General features: G+C 34.6%; 3 protein-coding genes across 8 annotated transcripts in view; 1 reads left to right on the top strand and 2 right to left on the bottom strand.

Annotated features, from left to right (window-relative positions):
* Window positions 1-6,406, bottom strand: part of LOC140061199 (EH domain-binding protein 1-like) — a 65,437-nt gene extending 59,031 nt beyond the window's left edge. For all 6 annotated transcript variants that reach the window (XM_072107699.1, XM_072107704.1, XM_072107700.1 and 3 more), the window contains exon 1: window positions 6,359-6,406. The gene's annotated coding sequence lies outside the window, so the exon portion shown is untranslated. The remainder of the gene's footprint in view (window positions 1-6,358) is intronic.
* Window positions 6,407-6,685: 279 nt separating this feature from the next.
* Window positions 6,686-11,386, top strand: LOC140061156 (uncharacterized). Its single transcript, XM_072107627.1, has 7 exons — window positions 6,686-6,789; window positions 7,230-7,384; window positions 7,555-7,861; window positions 8,009-8,083; window positions 8,300-9,201; window positions 9,576-9,711; window positions 10,037-11,386. The coding sequence occupies exons 1-7, from the start codon at window positions 6,726-6,728 to the stop codon at window positions 10,591-10,593; spliced, it is 2,196 nt and encodes a 731-aa protein (XP_071963728.1). The 5' UTR covers window positions 6,686-6,725; the 3' UTR covers window positions 10,594-11,386.
* Window positions 11,387-12,105: 719 nt separating this feature from the next.
* LOC140061154 (serine/threonine-protein phosphatase 4 regulatory subunit 4-like) overlaps window positions 12,106-16,416 on the bottom strand; it is a 51,689-nt gene continuing 47,378 nt past the window's right edge. Inside the window, exon 25 of the mRNA XM_072107626.1 lies at window positions 12,106-15,978. Coding sequence (XP_071963727.1) covers window positions 15,957-15,978 — 22 coding nt within the window. The 3' untranslated portion in view covers window positions 12,106-15,956. The remainder of the gene's footprint in view (window positions 15,979-16,416) is intronic.

Here is a 16,416-nt window from a genome sequence, read left to right as displayed (position 1 = left end):
AATACTGAGCCCAATAAATGTTTTTTTTTTAAATAGGCAAAATCCATAATTTTGTATAAAATCGACATCAATATTAAACAATTGAGTTCTCACTGGCGAAATATTTATTACCTGAATTACATTAATCAATAGCAAAAAAATTTATAAACACTGATTGGCTAACAGCCCATGAACTATGCCACATTTTCCAGCCACTGATTGGCTAACAGCCCATGAACTATGCCACATTTTCCAGCCACTGATTGGCTAACATAACAGCCCATGAACTATGCCACATTTTCCTGCCACTGATTGGCTAACAGCCCATGAACTATGCCACATTTTCCAGCCACTGATTGGCTAACAGCTTGTGAACTATGACACATTTTACAGCCAATGACTGGCTAACAGCCCGTGAACTATGACACACTTTTAAAATGACCATCATTGAATACATTGCAATAGCATTGACATTCTTTTTTTAGATTCATCAATCACTCCATATGCTGTGTGATGTTGACATTGACAAATTATAAACAATACTGAACTTGAACTTTGCAACCATTTAGCCAGTTATAAGTATTCCTAATGTTTTATTATGTATTTTCTGGAAGGTACAGTAAAGGTTAAAGGTCACTGTTAAAAATATATTGCCAAAAACGTATCTGTATACACAGGGGCAGATCCAGTATAGTAGCACTACAGCACATTCTTCCCCTTTTGAAAGATACAATGAAAAAAGAAATTACTTTTTGACACATTAATTAACATTATGTTAGCGCTCCACATTTGAATTATGTTGGATCTGAATACAGTGTCACTGTCAGTCAGTAGTATAATTCAATTCAATTTCTTTGCTGCAAATGCCATCAAGGGCTAATATCCGCTTAAACATACTACATCATACAAACATAATTATACATATTTACATTTAAAATTCAAACACATAAAAATTATAGTCATTACTACTGTAGTAGTTATTAATAGTATTGTTTTAAATTATTGTAATTATTGTTATTATGATTATAGTTATAAAAAATAAAACAATAATTATATTATGTACTTGTCAATTGCATGACCCACTATACGACCCCTGAGAGAGGTGCGTCATTTGTATGACCCACTATACGACCCCTGTACTGGGAGAGGTGCGTCATTTGTCTGATGTGAATCATACTGTACCTTATGAATACATTATGCATAAAAAAATGTGACCATGACACCCCAATTTTGACGCACTGTGACCATGGTGCTAATGATATAGTGGGCGGTAAAGTGATGGACATTGATACAACATTGTTTATTGATTTGATGTACCATCCATCCCTGTTTTTTAACATGACCTCTCCTGGGGTTCGTATAGTGGGTCATACAATTGACGAGTGCATTACATTAAACAGTTGCTGGGATCTCAATTGGAAATGACCCCTCTCCTCCACATAAACAATTTAAATAACAAGATTTCAAAAGCAGTAATATTTTGACTACCATGAAAACTGAAATTTTGTTTATGATTTATTGCATAATACCATACGATATAAATGAGAGTAACCATGGCTACAGTACACTGTATTGTGGGAGTATTAATTCAATTATCAAAATATAAATCAATAATTTATAAATAACATTTATTATATCAGAATAGACTAATTTATTATAAAATTATTCATTTTTTATGTAATATTATTAAACGCAACTCAGATATAATAAAGCAATCGTTCAGAATACTTCATTCACTACAGTACATAGTACAGATGAGAGAGTGAAAATATTTGTCATTGCATTAAAATTGTATCTGTATACAGTAGATACCTAGGCTTAGCTATATTAACACTTTGACTGCCAGAGGTTTTTCCAGTTAGAAACTGCCACCGCCAGCGTTTTTAGCCCAATTCGATGTTTTTATTAAAGCTGATTGAAACTATGTATGTGATCTGATTTACATGTAATTTAGACTAAAATAATCATAAAGATTTTAGCTTTACAATGGTACCAACAACGATTGTCAAATCGCAATATATGTAAATCGTAATAGTAAAATGAAAGTAACCCACTTTTTGAGTTTTTCGTAGTTTCGGGCAAGAAAGTCGAGATATTCGCGATTTTGTGCAAGACATCACAATATGAAAATATCGCCCGGTGAGATCAACAAACAACGAAAAAGTTACTTACACGGCACCGATAGGCCTATAAAATCAAGTTATCACTATCGAAAAATGTATTACATTTTATAAATCATCTTACATCAATGTTTCGCCAAAATCCACATAGTAAAGACACCAGGCCTAGTTACTGTAAATAGGCCTAAAGTTGGTCCGGAACCGTTTTACGACTAGGCCTAGGCTAGCCTAGTACTACTAGCCTAGCTAGTAAACTGATGATAATATTCATACCATTTGTAAACAAGTTTGTTGCGTGAAACTCGGCCACTTACAGTGAAACACCAAAACAATTAGGGTATCCATACAATAATAAAATTAAAGACTTCATATTGAAAATTCATCCATTATTTTTTATTCAGATAACAAACAAACATGCCAATCCACATAAACCTTTGTAATGCTTCGGCGGCATAGCTAGCGCGCGACCGATACACAATGCGCCAAACCATCGCTGTACGCGCTACTGTGATGCGCGGTGTATGTTATTTCGACAGGTACCATTTTGAAAATCGTTCGTAAAGTAAAATATTGACGGTCCAGACCGAATATAGTGTCCGTATTTATAGTATATACCAATAATTAACCTATCTACCGGATTTCGTAAAAAAATGCGAAACACGAAGATCTTTGTGTTTGGCAGTCAAGCGTTGTGTTTCCAAACACGAAGATCTTCGTGTTTGGCAGTCAAAGTGTTAATTAGAGCACTATACAACTAAAAAGCCACCAGCCACCTTAATAAAAATATTAATTATTGTTAATTGACAACATAAACATTTAGATTAGTTAGTGAAAATTAAGTCATAATAAAAACAAATATGCAAAAAATATACCATACCATATTTTATATACTTATAGATAGAAGGCTAGTTTATAGTGTAAAGTTGAGACATCTTATAGTTGTAGTGTTCGCAGTGAGTATTTAACGGATGCTAGTCAAGTCGCCCCATCGCAAAGTCGCCCCATACAAAGTCGCCCCTTACACAGTCGCCCCATCGCAAAGTCGCCCCAAAACAAAGTCGCCCCGACACAGTCGCCCCATCGCAAAGTCGCCCCATCGCAAAGTCGCCCCATCGCAAAGTCGCCCCATCGCAAAGTCGCCCTATCACAAAGTCGCCCTATCGCAAAGTCGCCCCAAAACGTTAAAAAATAGTTTACAAGTGCGTAAAATGTCGCAATGATACACAAAATAACACGGAACGTGTAGGCATAAAAGGGGGAAGCCCCGCCATGTAGGCCCTAGTCTCACTCTCAGGTCACACGATCGGCACGCACTCCCATCATCAGAGACGAAGCCCCCGACTAATCACTCCGCGGTCGCACTCTAACGTGCTAGCTTACCAGAGGGAAACCCCCGTAATTACTCCGCCGGTTACAACGCACCATCTCAAGATGGGGAAACCCCGCCGGAGTTTTACGATGATATCAGTCGCGTTCGAAATCGGTTGCGTTTAATTTTGGTCGCGATAAAATGATGTTATACGATCTAGATCATTTTTACTTTGGTGAATATTTATTATTATTATTAGGCCTATATTAATAATATGTAAACATAGTTTAAGATTATAGTATTATCCAGCATAATGTCATTTAACAGTACATAATTATTAAAATGTGAAATATTTTATAGGAAACGTAGGCTACGTCTGTGTCTTTTATTTTATATGCAACAAATTACGTAAAACAATTTATTTATAAACATTCAGTTTACTATTATTATATACATATAACAATGAACATTGATTGTTTAGTTTAGTTTAGTTTAGTTATAATGGGAAAGTTTAGGCGATGTGCCTTTTTAAACCCCATATCAACTACATTGTGTCGATGCGATTCTTGATTGTAAGCCTGGAAAGGCAATCCCATCATTATATCCATTATAAAATTGCATCATATCACCACTATATGTCGTAAATGATGACGGGCGTGTGTGTATTCGTCGTACGTCCGTCGTGTACGTATTATTCCGTACCTCTTCAGTGTCTTGTTTAATTTAAAATTAAATAAACACCCGATATGAGGATATTTATTAGGCATGATAATTAGAATGTTCTATAACCAAAAGGGTTGAAAAGAATTTCTTCAGTAAAATTATCATTGTGCTGTTGAATAAAAGGCGACTCGCCATCTGAAACATTCTCTGAAACCAATCGGAGCTGCGCCTTCTGGTATCTGTTTCCTCACAGCTGCTACGTCTTTCTGCTGACCGTCGGGGATTCCCCTTTTTAAAAAACACGCACACGATACTGTACGATGGTTTTTCCATGGTCAAAATGTAGCATTTTAATTTTACTAAAATACCTGCATGTAAAACAATCATATCGGCGATGAAATCCTTTTTTCTTATTTCTTCATTTTGAAAAGTCATTATAAAATTAAGACACATAACTTGTCAATAAATGCAAAATGATCAATAAGTAGCCTAACACTCATTGTCTCACAACACTGTTATTGTTTTAACTACTGTAAATCTATACGAAGGCCTACTACTAGTACTACACATTTTTATACATTTATTATATTATCCTAAAAAATTAGCTGGTATCCACGCGTAGGTTGAAGAAAGATTCGTAATTGTGGCTCTGGTAACTAATTTTAAAATCATATTAAATTAACATTTTCGAAACTATAAATCAGGGATAATCTTTTTAGGAACTATTTTTTTTAATGATTTTTAAAAAGCACATCACTCCATTAAAACCTGTAAAATAAAAATTAAAACACAAATTATGTATATGTTATGCGCGATTTGAACGATTTGCGCAATTTGAAATTGCGCAAAAAAATCCTTGCGCAATTTGAAATTGCGCAAAGAATTCTTGCGCAATTTAAAATTGCGCAAGGATTTTTTTGCGCAATTTCAAATTGCGCAATCAACTTGCGCAATTTCAAATTGCGCAAGAAAATCTTTGCGCAATTTTAAATTGCGCTGCACAATTTGTAAATTGCGCAAGATAGTTCTTGCGCAAAATGACACCTTTGCGCAATTTGAAAACGAACTGTAAATTTTCAAATTGCGCAACAAAATTCTACCAGACAATCGGTATTATAATAATTTATTGGAAACTAAATAACTCAAAATAAAACATAATAAATGCGAAGATAACATGTGTATAATAAATACATAACATTTATTATTACAATTAAATAATATTATCACTGTAACTTGAAATAAATCAAAATAAATGTAAAAATTAAGTTTTTAATATTAGTTTAAGCTAGGCCATGTAACCTAGTCAGTATCAGTAGTCCAGACCCTAGCTAGGCTAGAGTAGTATAGCCGGCCGCCCGCGCCACGCCCGCCTGGTGGAACACCACCGCTTCGTTTTCCTTCGTCGGTTCTTCGACGGTATGCTAACTTATAACAATATTTGCACTACTAAAATAAGGAAATGCGATATTTATCTTTAATTTTGAATCATTCTTAGAAATTACTATAAAAATATGGGTGTGCATGATTTCACAATCTGTCGAAAAACTTTGCGCAATTTGCAGATTACTTGCGCAATTTAATACGTTGCTTGCGCAATTTGAAACACATGTTTCAATTCAAATTGCGTAAGGATTTTTTTTGCGCAATTTCAAATTGCGCAAATCGTTCAAATCGCGCATAACATATATAATATGATAAACATTATAATGTATACGACATTTAGCGCAACCAAAGTAACAACGCAATCGATATCAAACGCACCCAATATGATTAAAACCGTGGGCGACTTTGCAATGGGGCGACTTTGCGTTGGGGCGACTTTGCGATGGAGCGACTTTGCGATGGGGCGACTTTGTAATGGGGCGACTTTGCGATGGGGCGACTGTGCCGGGGCGACTTTGTTTTGGGGCGACTTTGCGATGGGGCGACTTTGTATTGGGCGACTTTGTATGGGGCGACTTTGCGATGGGGCGACTTGACTGGATCCCTATTAGACTAGGCCTAGGCCTCAGTCTAGTGATAGCAAGATAATTTAGTAGGCCTAACTACCCCTCCTAATAGTAATAGTAATAGTAATAGTAATACTAGCTCTCCTCCTTTCTTTGACTGGCTAGGCCTAGCTTGTGTGGCCTATTTTAGTAGAGACCAATATCAATATTAATGGATTTCGTTATACAATTTTGGTATCTGTTATAACATTATACTATAATATTCACCAAGTATGTTACACACGTTTAATGCCACACATAACATGCCAAATCAAATAAATTATCTACAATCAACTTACAATGTTTCTTATTTTTTCTCAATTTTGATGTGGGGTGTGCAGTAAAATTTGACCTTTGGAAAACAGAGTGTCAACAAAAACCTTTTGCTATTTTTACGACATCGAAAAATCGGAAATCGCCATTTCCGGCACATCATTGATTATTCTAAAATTATAAAAATATTATTTGGAGGTTTTAAAATAATTTTATTGTTTAATTTGAAATTATGTGCTTTATAATCTACGTAAGATTAATATAAATTAAGAAAATATTCCAAAAATAAAAAACTTATTTCTGGGTCATATAATATGACCTCGCTTACAATTCGCAAAGCAGACGACTTCAAATTGGAGCAGAAGACGCAAAAATTGATTTAAATCAATTAAAATGTCTTCAACCAAGAGAAAACAAAACAAACCTCAGCGATCTTTGGAGCTATGTGTACCAGATGGTATGTAGCCTTACTAGAGTTATATTTTACATAACAGATTTCTGCTTAAAGCATTAAAAATGATTGTTATAATATTCAGCAATGACAATCGTATTTCGTCTTCGTGACTTGCTGCTGTGTGTGCTGCTACATACATACAGAACGTACTGTACAAACTATAAACACTGTGTTTAACTTTATTATGTTTAAATGATATAAAGTATAAATATATTTAACAACAAAATATGTTTATATAGGCCTATTTTATACTTAAAATTTCAATTGTATTGAAGAAATAGAATCAATCCATGATAAGACAAACTTTTAAGAAAGATATGGTCTTTGTTCTCCAAAATAAAGTTGTATTTTCCCTTCTTTAGAATGTTTGTATTGTTTATTTTGTTTTTTAAATAATAAATCAATCTTTTTTTCCTATAACTAAAAATCTTTTGTATCAAAAGAAACTTCAGGTCACCAATTAGATTCAGAAGTGCCACAAAGTACACGAAGGTCAAGCCGAATCGTGAGCAAGATGATGGCAAAAAATCTGTCGCCACCTTCCCCATTAAAAAAAGCGAAAAAGAAACCACAGACACCATCAAAGAAAGGAACAAAAGTAAGGTTGTTTCCTGGTGTTACACTTGGTGACAATAGAAAATAACTAAAAAAATAAAAAACTGTATTAAATAATTGTAAGAATCAATATTTTTTATTTTTGGCGTTTTAAAAATGGAACGATTGATTGTTTGCAAATGTAAAATAAAACATTAATATTTATTTTTTTAGAAAAAGATAGTACCATCTCATTCTGGAACCAAATCAAAGAAAAGTAAACTCGCAGAAGAGGAGTCGCTGAACGTAGATCTATTACGACGTTTACCGGTAACAGAACTTGTTGACAAGTACGCCATTCATACCACCAAGCAGATTCCTAAAGATCGATCAAGCACGATCATCCAGCACGAGTACAGCTGTCAGATGATGCCGCATAATTGCAGAGAGGTTTTTTGCGGTTCAGCTTCGGACACCAAGGAGGAGATTCGACGGCATCTACTTCGACATATTGGGGAACTCCTGACACTCAGTAATTTGGGTAATCAAAACCACTGTATAAGTTAAGCTTTGTTGGGTCTAGAGAGTCAACAAGTTATTCAGCTTAAACCAACTGGGATTATTTTTTCCAGAAAATTACATCAATATGCAAAATATAAAAAATTATTTATTTTGTTTATTATTTTAGATCCAGATTCAAAGAGAGCAAAGGATACTGTTAATATCACTGCAGTGAAGAGGCCACTTTGTGTAGACAGTGAATGTAAGTTCAATCATTTAATTTATGTTAACTTACTAAGATATCTTGATTATGTGGACACATGCTTTCTAACTCTAAATCTCTCTCTACACTATCAAACTTTATGTGACAAAAACATGTGATGTGCCCATATATGGACATGATGATGTGACATTCCTACCATATTTGGGCAAACTAGTTTGATACATTTATTTTAACAAATTACATCTATTTATATAGCTTCAGAAACATCTCCCCAAAAGCATTTCATGAAAGAGTCGGAAAATGAAGATGAGCAAGACGCAACAAAACAAGGAAGAAGAAGTGAAAGAATACTAGCTAAAGTGTTGCATAGTGACAGTAAACACATTGATGACAAGTTTACAATCATTCATTCTGATGAAGGAGTGAATGAACTTGTGTTTCTACCCAAAGGAAGATTGATCAACCTATCCAGTACCTCAGAAACACCCAACAAACCAGAAGATGCAGATATAAAAATCCCAAGACAGACAGTCGAAGAGCAGAGTCTGTCAGTAAATAATGTCATAGATTTACCAAAAGAAGAAGTTAAGTTAGGAAGACCTCCAAAATCATTACAGAGAGACATATCTTCAGAAAGCTCAGAGTTCATTTTTGATCTACCTATTGGTGAGAACTGTATAACAGAGGAAATCAATGCAGATAATATTGGTGCAGAGATCGTCGTACAGACATACATGCAGGGTACTGCTGATGACCTGATTGCCATGATGGAGGTCGTTCCTCTTACACCGCCTCATGTCGACCACGTCTACGCGCTCCTTCCAACAAAACCTCTGCCAACAGCTCTACATACTGACTCATCTGGTATGCCAATACCTGAACCGGAAATTACTAGTCAAGATTATCAAGATTATCAAGTAGTTTTTCAAGAGGAGGAAGTGGTAGAAGAAGAGCGTCTTGATATGAAAGAGAAGCCGTTTAAGAGTTCTACAGCTGATATTGATAGTGTGGAGATTGTGACAGACTTTGATATGGACAATGTATGTCAGGATGTTGGCCTGACAAAAGGTAAAAAGAAAAGGAAGCAGGATCCACAACTGGCAGTCATCAACTATGAACTCTTTCAACATTTGACACCTGATGAGAGAAGAATAAGAGTAAGTGGTTGTCTTTGTGTTACTGATGCTAACTGCAGTCCATCAGTTTAAACTCTGGTTAGAGATGACAGCATATCCACATACATTAAACTTTGACTTTCTCCCATTTTCCCCTTTCATTTGTTTTCACAATGCTTCAAGAATTTTTTTTTTTGTACCATTACTTATTATTGCTATTTCAACTTACATGTTACTAGCGAGGGACTTACTGGGCCAGTAATCTACAACAACTGCATAAAGTACCCAATAAGTTTTGCATATAATGCAAGTGGCAATTACTAAAAAGCTAAATTCCTTGTAATACTGTTAAAAAAATATCTAAAAATATTGAAAAATAAATTATTACCAGTAAATATTTTTATCAAAACATCTAGAAACAAGCCTTGGAACTCTTATACCAGTCACGCAAACGAAGTCGTATTAGAAAGGGGGAACTATTGGAATGCGAGATTTGTGGAAAGATGCTCACTGCATTTGGAACTCTGCGTGCCCACTACAGGAGTCATGCAGGTAAGTTAACATGCACACACACATTTTATAAAAGTAACCCCAAACAATATATGGAATAGTCAATTATTTTGGTAGCCAGTTCATCAATCTGATCTGTTTCATTTCATAGACATAGTAACTTGCTAATTACAGGATGGATAAACTATTTAATAATTTATCGTGCTTATAGACTAAGTCTTATCTGAGGCTTAGGGAGTGTAGTTAGGAGTAGGGAGTTACAACCCTGGCACTAGGTCAGAATTTAACCCTGAACCTTGAGATTGGAAAGCAAGAAGATTAACCACCAATCTAAAGCTCCACAACAATTTTTTTTTTTCATTTACAGGTATAAAACCATACTCCTGCAAAGTTTGTTCAGCTACATTCACTCGGCTACACAGTCTCAAGTATCACATGATGATCCATAACGACCAAAGTCGGTTTACTTGCGAACATTGCGGCAGAGAATTCAGACACGCCAGTCATTTCAGGGAACACCTGCGACGACACACGGGCGAGGAACCATTTGGCTGCACTGAGTGCTCTGCCCGGTTCAAAACCAGGAACACGTATAAAAGACATTTATATGCAAAGCATGGGAAAGTCTTAAAAACAGATGGAATACATTTAGCAAAGACTCATAAAATGATTGATAAGGTAGAACCAAGTCCGGTTGAAGAAACGGAACAAAAACCGTCCATGCACGACAACTCGAATGCTCTGCTTATGCCGTCTGATTCTCAACTAAATGTATTGGCACAGATTGCAAAAGAGGAAAAGACTGTGATATCAACAGATCAAGAAGAAACTGAAGATATTGCCTCTTGTTTGGCGTCTCTCAGTGAGATTACTAACCCACTCAGAGACATGGAAGGAAATATTAGAATTCTTCTTATAAATTAACTTTTCTTTAAGCTTGGTTTCCACTTGGATGCGACACAACAAGGACGTAAACGCACAGCAAGTAATTTGACCAATCAAGATCATCAAAACTGTCGCTCGTGATTGCATTGTGTCTATATCGTCTTGTTGCATCCAAGTGGGAACCACACTTTCATACAGTACCTACTGGAAGTCTTTCAGATCTTATGGTTGTCACGATTGATGTTTGGAGACTCTCTGTTGCATCATAGCAACCAAAAAAAAAAATCTAAATTATTTAAACATCTCAGAAGCTATTAAATAAATAGCGGCAGGTCTGTTCCTTAAAACGGCATCTACATAAATTACCAAAGATACATTGTTTATTATGACTAAGTTAGTACATGGGATTAATATTGTACTGCAGCTACAGGTATAATCCCATCATGGACCCATGTCTGGCACTGTTTTGTTGCCTTACAATAATTGATTGGAAGAATTTGTGAATGGCACATTTTCATGAACTTTATTACAGCTTGATAAACATATAAAGCTCTGTCTACACTATCAAAAAAAGTGTGATGTGCCCAAATAAGGTAGTTAGGTAGATATGACACCATCATGTCAATATATGGGAACATCACATTTTTTTGTCACATAAAGTTTGCTAGTGTAGACAGAGCTTAAGAAATGAAAGTACTAAATAATCATTACTAAATCATTATTATTAATATAAAAAACTTTAGATAAACATATGTGATTGTATTTTTGACAAGATGATAATCTGATTAAAATCAAAAAAATTAAAATACTGTATCTGAAATGTATGGATCCACCATAATAAGTAGATTTCTACTGTACTAGTTTTTAAATTTATACATTATATAATTTATATTGTTATCTTTTGTATTTTATAATTTAGAAATTATTAAATTCAACTTAAATTATTATACGCAAATGGTTCAGTAATTATTATTGTTCTGTCCTTTTTAATCAAAATCACAAACTAGATTCAGAACAGACTTTCCATCGACTAGGACTGCGAAGTCATTCCTAGAACACCACCCCTTTTTGATTTGTGATGACCAGTGGCCATATTCACTTGGCTAAGGGAAATATTGTACGTACTGTTGGTCATTGGACAAGGTTCGGCAAAGCGAATACAGTGGAACCCCTATTAAGGGGACACCTTCAGGACCCACCAACCTTTATATGTGTCCCCTAAATAGTGGGTTGGTGCAGTGTTTAAAACATGTATTGGTACTTGTTCATTTCACAATGAAGTGAAATAGGAGTGTCAACCCAAAGGAAGAGTTACACTACATTAACTACACTACTCTATACAGACCTAATTTATTCCATGCACCCTATTTACGAAAAACAGTTAAGGCTCTTTCACATCTGTTCCAGCACAGGTCCTGTACTGGCAAATCAAATCGATTGCCGCATAGCATAGAAAACGTTTGGCGTTCCTTTTGACTTGCCGGCGCCAGACCGGAACCGTGCCTGGAACAGGTGTGAAAGACTCTTTAAGAAAACCCAAGAACAATCTAATAAATCAATTACTACATTTTTACAACATTTATTTACAACAACTGCGAGAATAATCAAGCTCTTTTAAAATGACAATAATTATCTAGACCAAGATACTGTCTCTGTACACAATAAGATGTTGATGAAACAGTGACTTGCTTTTACTAATTAAAAACCAATTGTGTTCTATGTTCTAAACAGAATCTTATTCTATATCTGTTAAAAATGGCTGGTTTAAGCTCAGTCTACACTTTCAAAGTTAATGTGATGTGCCCATATATGGACATGATGACCTCATATCACTACCATATTTGGGCACATCACACTTTTTTTGTCTAGTTTGATAGTGTAGGGTGGATTTGTCAAATTAAGTATACTACAAATGTTGCAGAAAAATAAATTAGATTAATATATTCTTAAAAATCTGGTTGTTAATACTTCTAAAATCTTAGATACTGTGTTCATCTATGTTAACAATGATAAAAACGCTTAATCCAAAATACAGTAGAAATCCAAAATACAGTAGAAATCCTATGAAAAGGACACCTTCAGGACCCAAGAAAGTGTCTCCTTAATAGGAATGTTCCTGTACCCTGAATAGGGATGTTCCTGTACCCTGGATAGGGATGTTCCTGTACCCTGGATAGGGATGTTCCTGTACTCTGGATAGGGATGTCCCTGTTTCCCGGAATAGGGGTGTCCCTGTTCCCAAAAAAAAGGATGTTCCTGTCCCAGGAATAGGGATGTCCCTGTTCCCGGATAAAGGATGTCCCTGTCCCCTGAATAGGGATGTCTCTGTCCCCTGAATTTTTGTGCCCCTGTCTTCGGAATAGGGAAGTCCCTGTGCCATGAATAGGGATGTCCCTGTCCCCTGAATAGGGACGTCCCTGTCCCCTGAATAGGGATGTCCCTGTCCCCTGAATAAGGATATCCCTGTGCCATGAATAGGGATGTCCCCAAAGGAGGGTTTTCTACTCTATATCAAGATAAAGGTATAAGGATGTAATGAATGAGGAAAAGGGCTTTTGGAAAAGTTTCTAAATCGAATAACATTTTTACTGAATGTATACAGTACACAAGCATAATTGCATGTCCTATTTTATCACACACATTTTACACACTTTTCTGTCCAGACACTACAACAATATTGATAAGCTGTTGAGCACCAGCAGTATTCTTTATGAATATATATATTTTCTCTTCATAATAGTATAAATGCGTACCATGTTTTGTGATGTATTTCTACACAGAAAGTTTAGTGAGTGATTTGGTATGAATTTTGAACTAAAATCAAATCGAATCCCCCTACCCCCAACATATCAAAGAAACTCATAATTCATATAATCTCCCAATTGGACATTATTTTCATAGCAAACACAACACTCAGCTGTTTTTTTAGTTATGGAACATACATGCATGTAAAGTCAAAATCACTGACATTAAAAGGCAAAATGGCGAAAACTCTTTTTGGAGGTGGGTTGTTAGTGATGATGAAAGTGGTTTTTAATTGGAGGGTCTTTTGTTTATGTATGAATACTTTTTGGACGTAACTAAATGATTCATCAATGGTTAAATTATTGCACATATAATATTAAAGGCATACAACAATAATTAATTGAGATTGAAACTATATAAATTAACAAACAATTTACAAACATCTAAATTTTGTAATCTAATAACAAAACATCTTAATATAAATAAATCAAAATCATATGACATCATAGTACCATGTGACTCTATTTGTTGTCAACAGACACCAAAGCAGTTGTTACCCACCAGTGATTTCATAATCTACTCAAGCTTAGCTCAGCTTTCAGGAATTTTATGTTTTAAAACTTAATAATTTAAAAGAAGATTGTACATAAAATACAAAATAATTGATTCAGTAACAGTAATATAAAGTATCAATTTTACATTTACATAAAGAACAAGTTTTGATCACATGGTATTGTGACATCATCACAATGAACAGATCTATAGTCATTTTCTAAACATTGTCACAGAATAGATATTTATCATTATGACAGGTCAACTTCTTAAAACCCAGATATCCATAGTCTATGTCTGGTTTATTGAAAATTATTTTTTCAGATTAATAATTTTGGAAAGTTTAAGAGTTGACCATATAAAATAAGATTAAATAAACAAGAAATAAATAAAAATCCTATACTCATTAAATAATATTAATATTAGATTGTGTATTTATCAATAAAAATAAATAAATAGTAATAAGTAACATTACACATTTTATTTTTGGCTTTGCAAAGGTGTAGTTAGAAAACATTTGTCAAGGTTTGATATTTTTAAACATTCTATATAATCTGAATCACGGCCATTAATTGTTTATACAACATAAGTTCCTTCTTCTTTCTTAAACTGTATGTTTTCATGTTTGTACGATTTTTAATTGGAGTTTAATATCCAAATACACTACAGAAGGCAGTAGGGCGTAACACACATCTGCACATGCTCAATCCATTCAATCTACAACTTGATGTTAAAATTGGATCATTCGTTTGTCAGCATGGATATTCTGTATGTTTGTTATCTCTATTATGGTACAAATATGATACCTGCAACCTGCAAGCGTGAGGTCGCTGGTTCATATCCCGATATTTTTCATACAATAAATTGGACATACCACAAGTTTTTGATAAAAAAAATCATGCATGAAAAGTGAAAGAAGGAGAAATGAAATAAACTAATTTGACAGATAAAAATTGAAATTTTTGGAAGCCAAATTTATATAATCGTGCAAGTTATATTCTTTTATAAAATTGTTATTAATTAAAAACATTCTGTTGGCTTGCCAGAGCACCATGTATATGTATCAAAATATCTATCATGGAAGCCGCACCAATTAATATCAATTAGAAATTGTTATAAATCAATAAAAATAATGTGTACATTAGGAGGGAATAAACATTTAAATATATTTTTTTAATTATCAATGCAAAGGAGCATCTTGTATTAACATTAGGGAAATAGAGATACGGATTGGACAAGACGCGATGCCTGTTCAACAGTCTGTGAAAGTTCTGATGCCGTGTCGCTCATTTCGAAAGCTTCCTAATACGGTGGTGAGGGAGACGAAGCACCTTCTTTAAAATAAAGACTTACAAATAATTAAATTTAAAATCACAATTTGAAGTGAACGTTATATATACGTAATAACTGAATTCTATTTTTGTGTCTGTTATTTAAATGTATGTTATGCACCCTGTAATACACCACTGCACTACATCCATTAGGTTGAGTCTATACTATGAAGTAAACCATTTGTTAGCAACGAAGCTGGTCTGTTAAATAAATACTCCTTCACAGAAGAACATGGACAAAACATCATATGGTTGTCGTTGAAGAGTGTGAACACGGAAGATATCTTCAGCATGTGTGTAGCACCTGACCAAGTTAAGAGCGAGTCTTTATTGTAGCACCAGACCAAGTTCATGCAGTAGTTGATCTGTATGATGTCACTCACTAAATGTTGGCAACTCCAGTTCTTGTACACTTGATGTGCCATCCTCCCATGGTTGCCATATTCAACTGATGGCAACCTATTTTTTTTCTCGATAACATATCAATCAAAATGTATTTTATTAAAAAGAGAACTTGAATCCACCATCTTCACAGTCAAAGTCCAACATCTTGATTCTACCATATTCACAGTCAGCTGTCTTTGCATAAATCCCCAACCTTCAAGCTGCCATTTGAGCATTTACATCATTTGGTTCACCATCTTTTGCTGGTGGCATTCTTTTAATGTAATTCTAGGTTGTTGTGTTCTACAACTACTTTGTTGCCTTCTTCAACCAGTTGATGTATTTTTCGGGGTCCATCCATATTGGTGCTCGTAGCTAAGGAACCTACTGCTACGTTTTGCTACTCTTTTTCCTGGTCGAAAAAAAACCAAAACAAATACAGATAAATAAATTGCTGACCAATTTTGATGTTCACATTTTTTAATTTTTTGTTTTGTTTTTATCTATTTAGGCAAATTGGCAAGGATAACCATACACTATCCTTCTTAAAGGTGGCAATCCCATTCACAAGACAAACATATACACAAGATGCTCTACATAAACAAAGTCTTATTATAAGTCTTTGGGAGTGGAGTTGTAATTTTTCATTAGAAAAAAAATCTGATATATGACAGGACTTGAACCCAAGACCCTGTGATTGGTAGCCAAGCATCATAACCACCAAGTCACAACTCTACATTATGACAAAACTTGAATTATGTGTTCACTGAACTGTAATATATTTTAGTTACATCTCTATTGTTAAAGAGGAAAACAGTCAACTACCTACTGTTGTTTACTGATAAATCGG

Source organism: Antedon mediterranea, chromosome 10 (assembly GCF_964355755.1).
Source record: "Antedon mediterranea chromosome 10, ecAntMedi1.1, whole genome shotgun sequence".
NCBI lineage: Eukaryota > Metazoa > Echinodermata > Crinoidea > Comatulida > Antedonidae > Antedon > Antedon mediterranea.
Note: the sequence above shows the minus strand (reverse complement) of the source record. Positions and strands in the feature narration are given on the sequence as shown.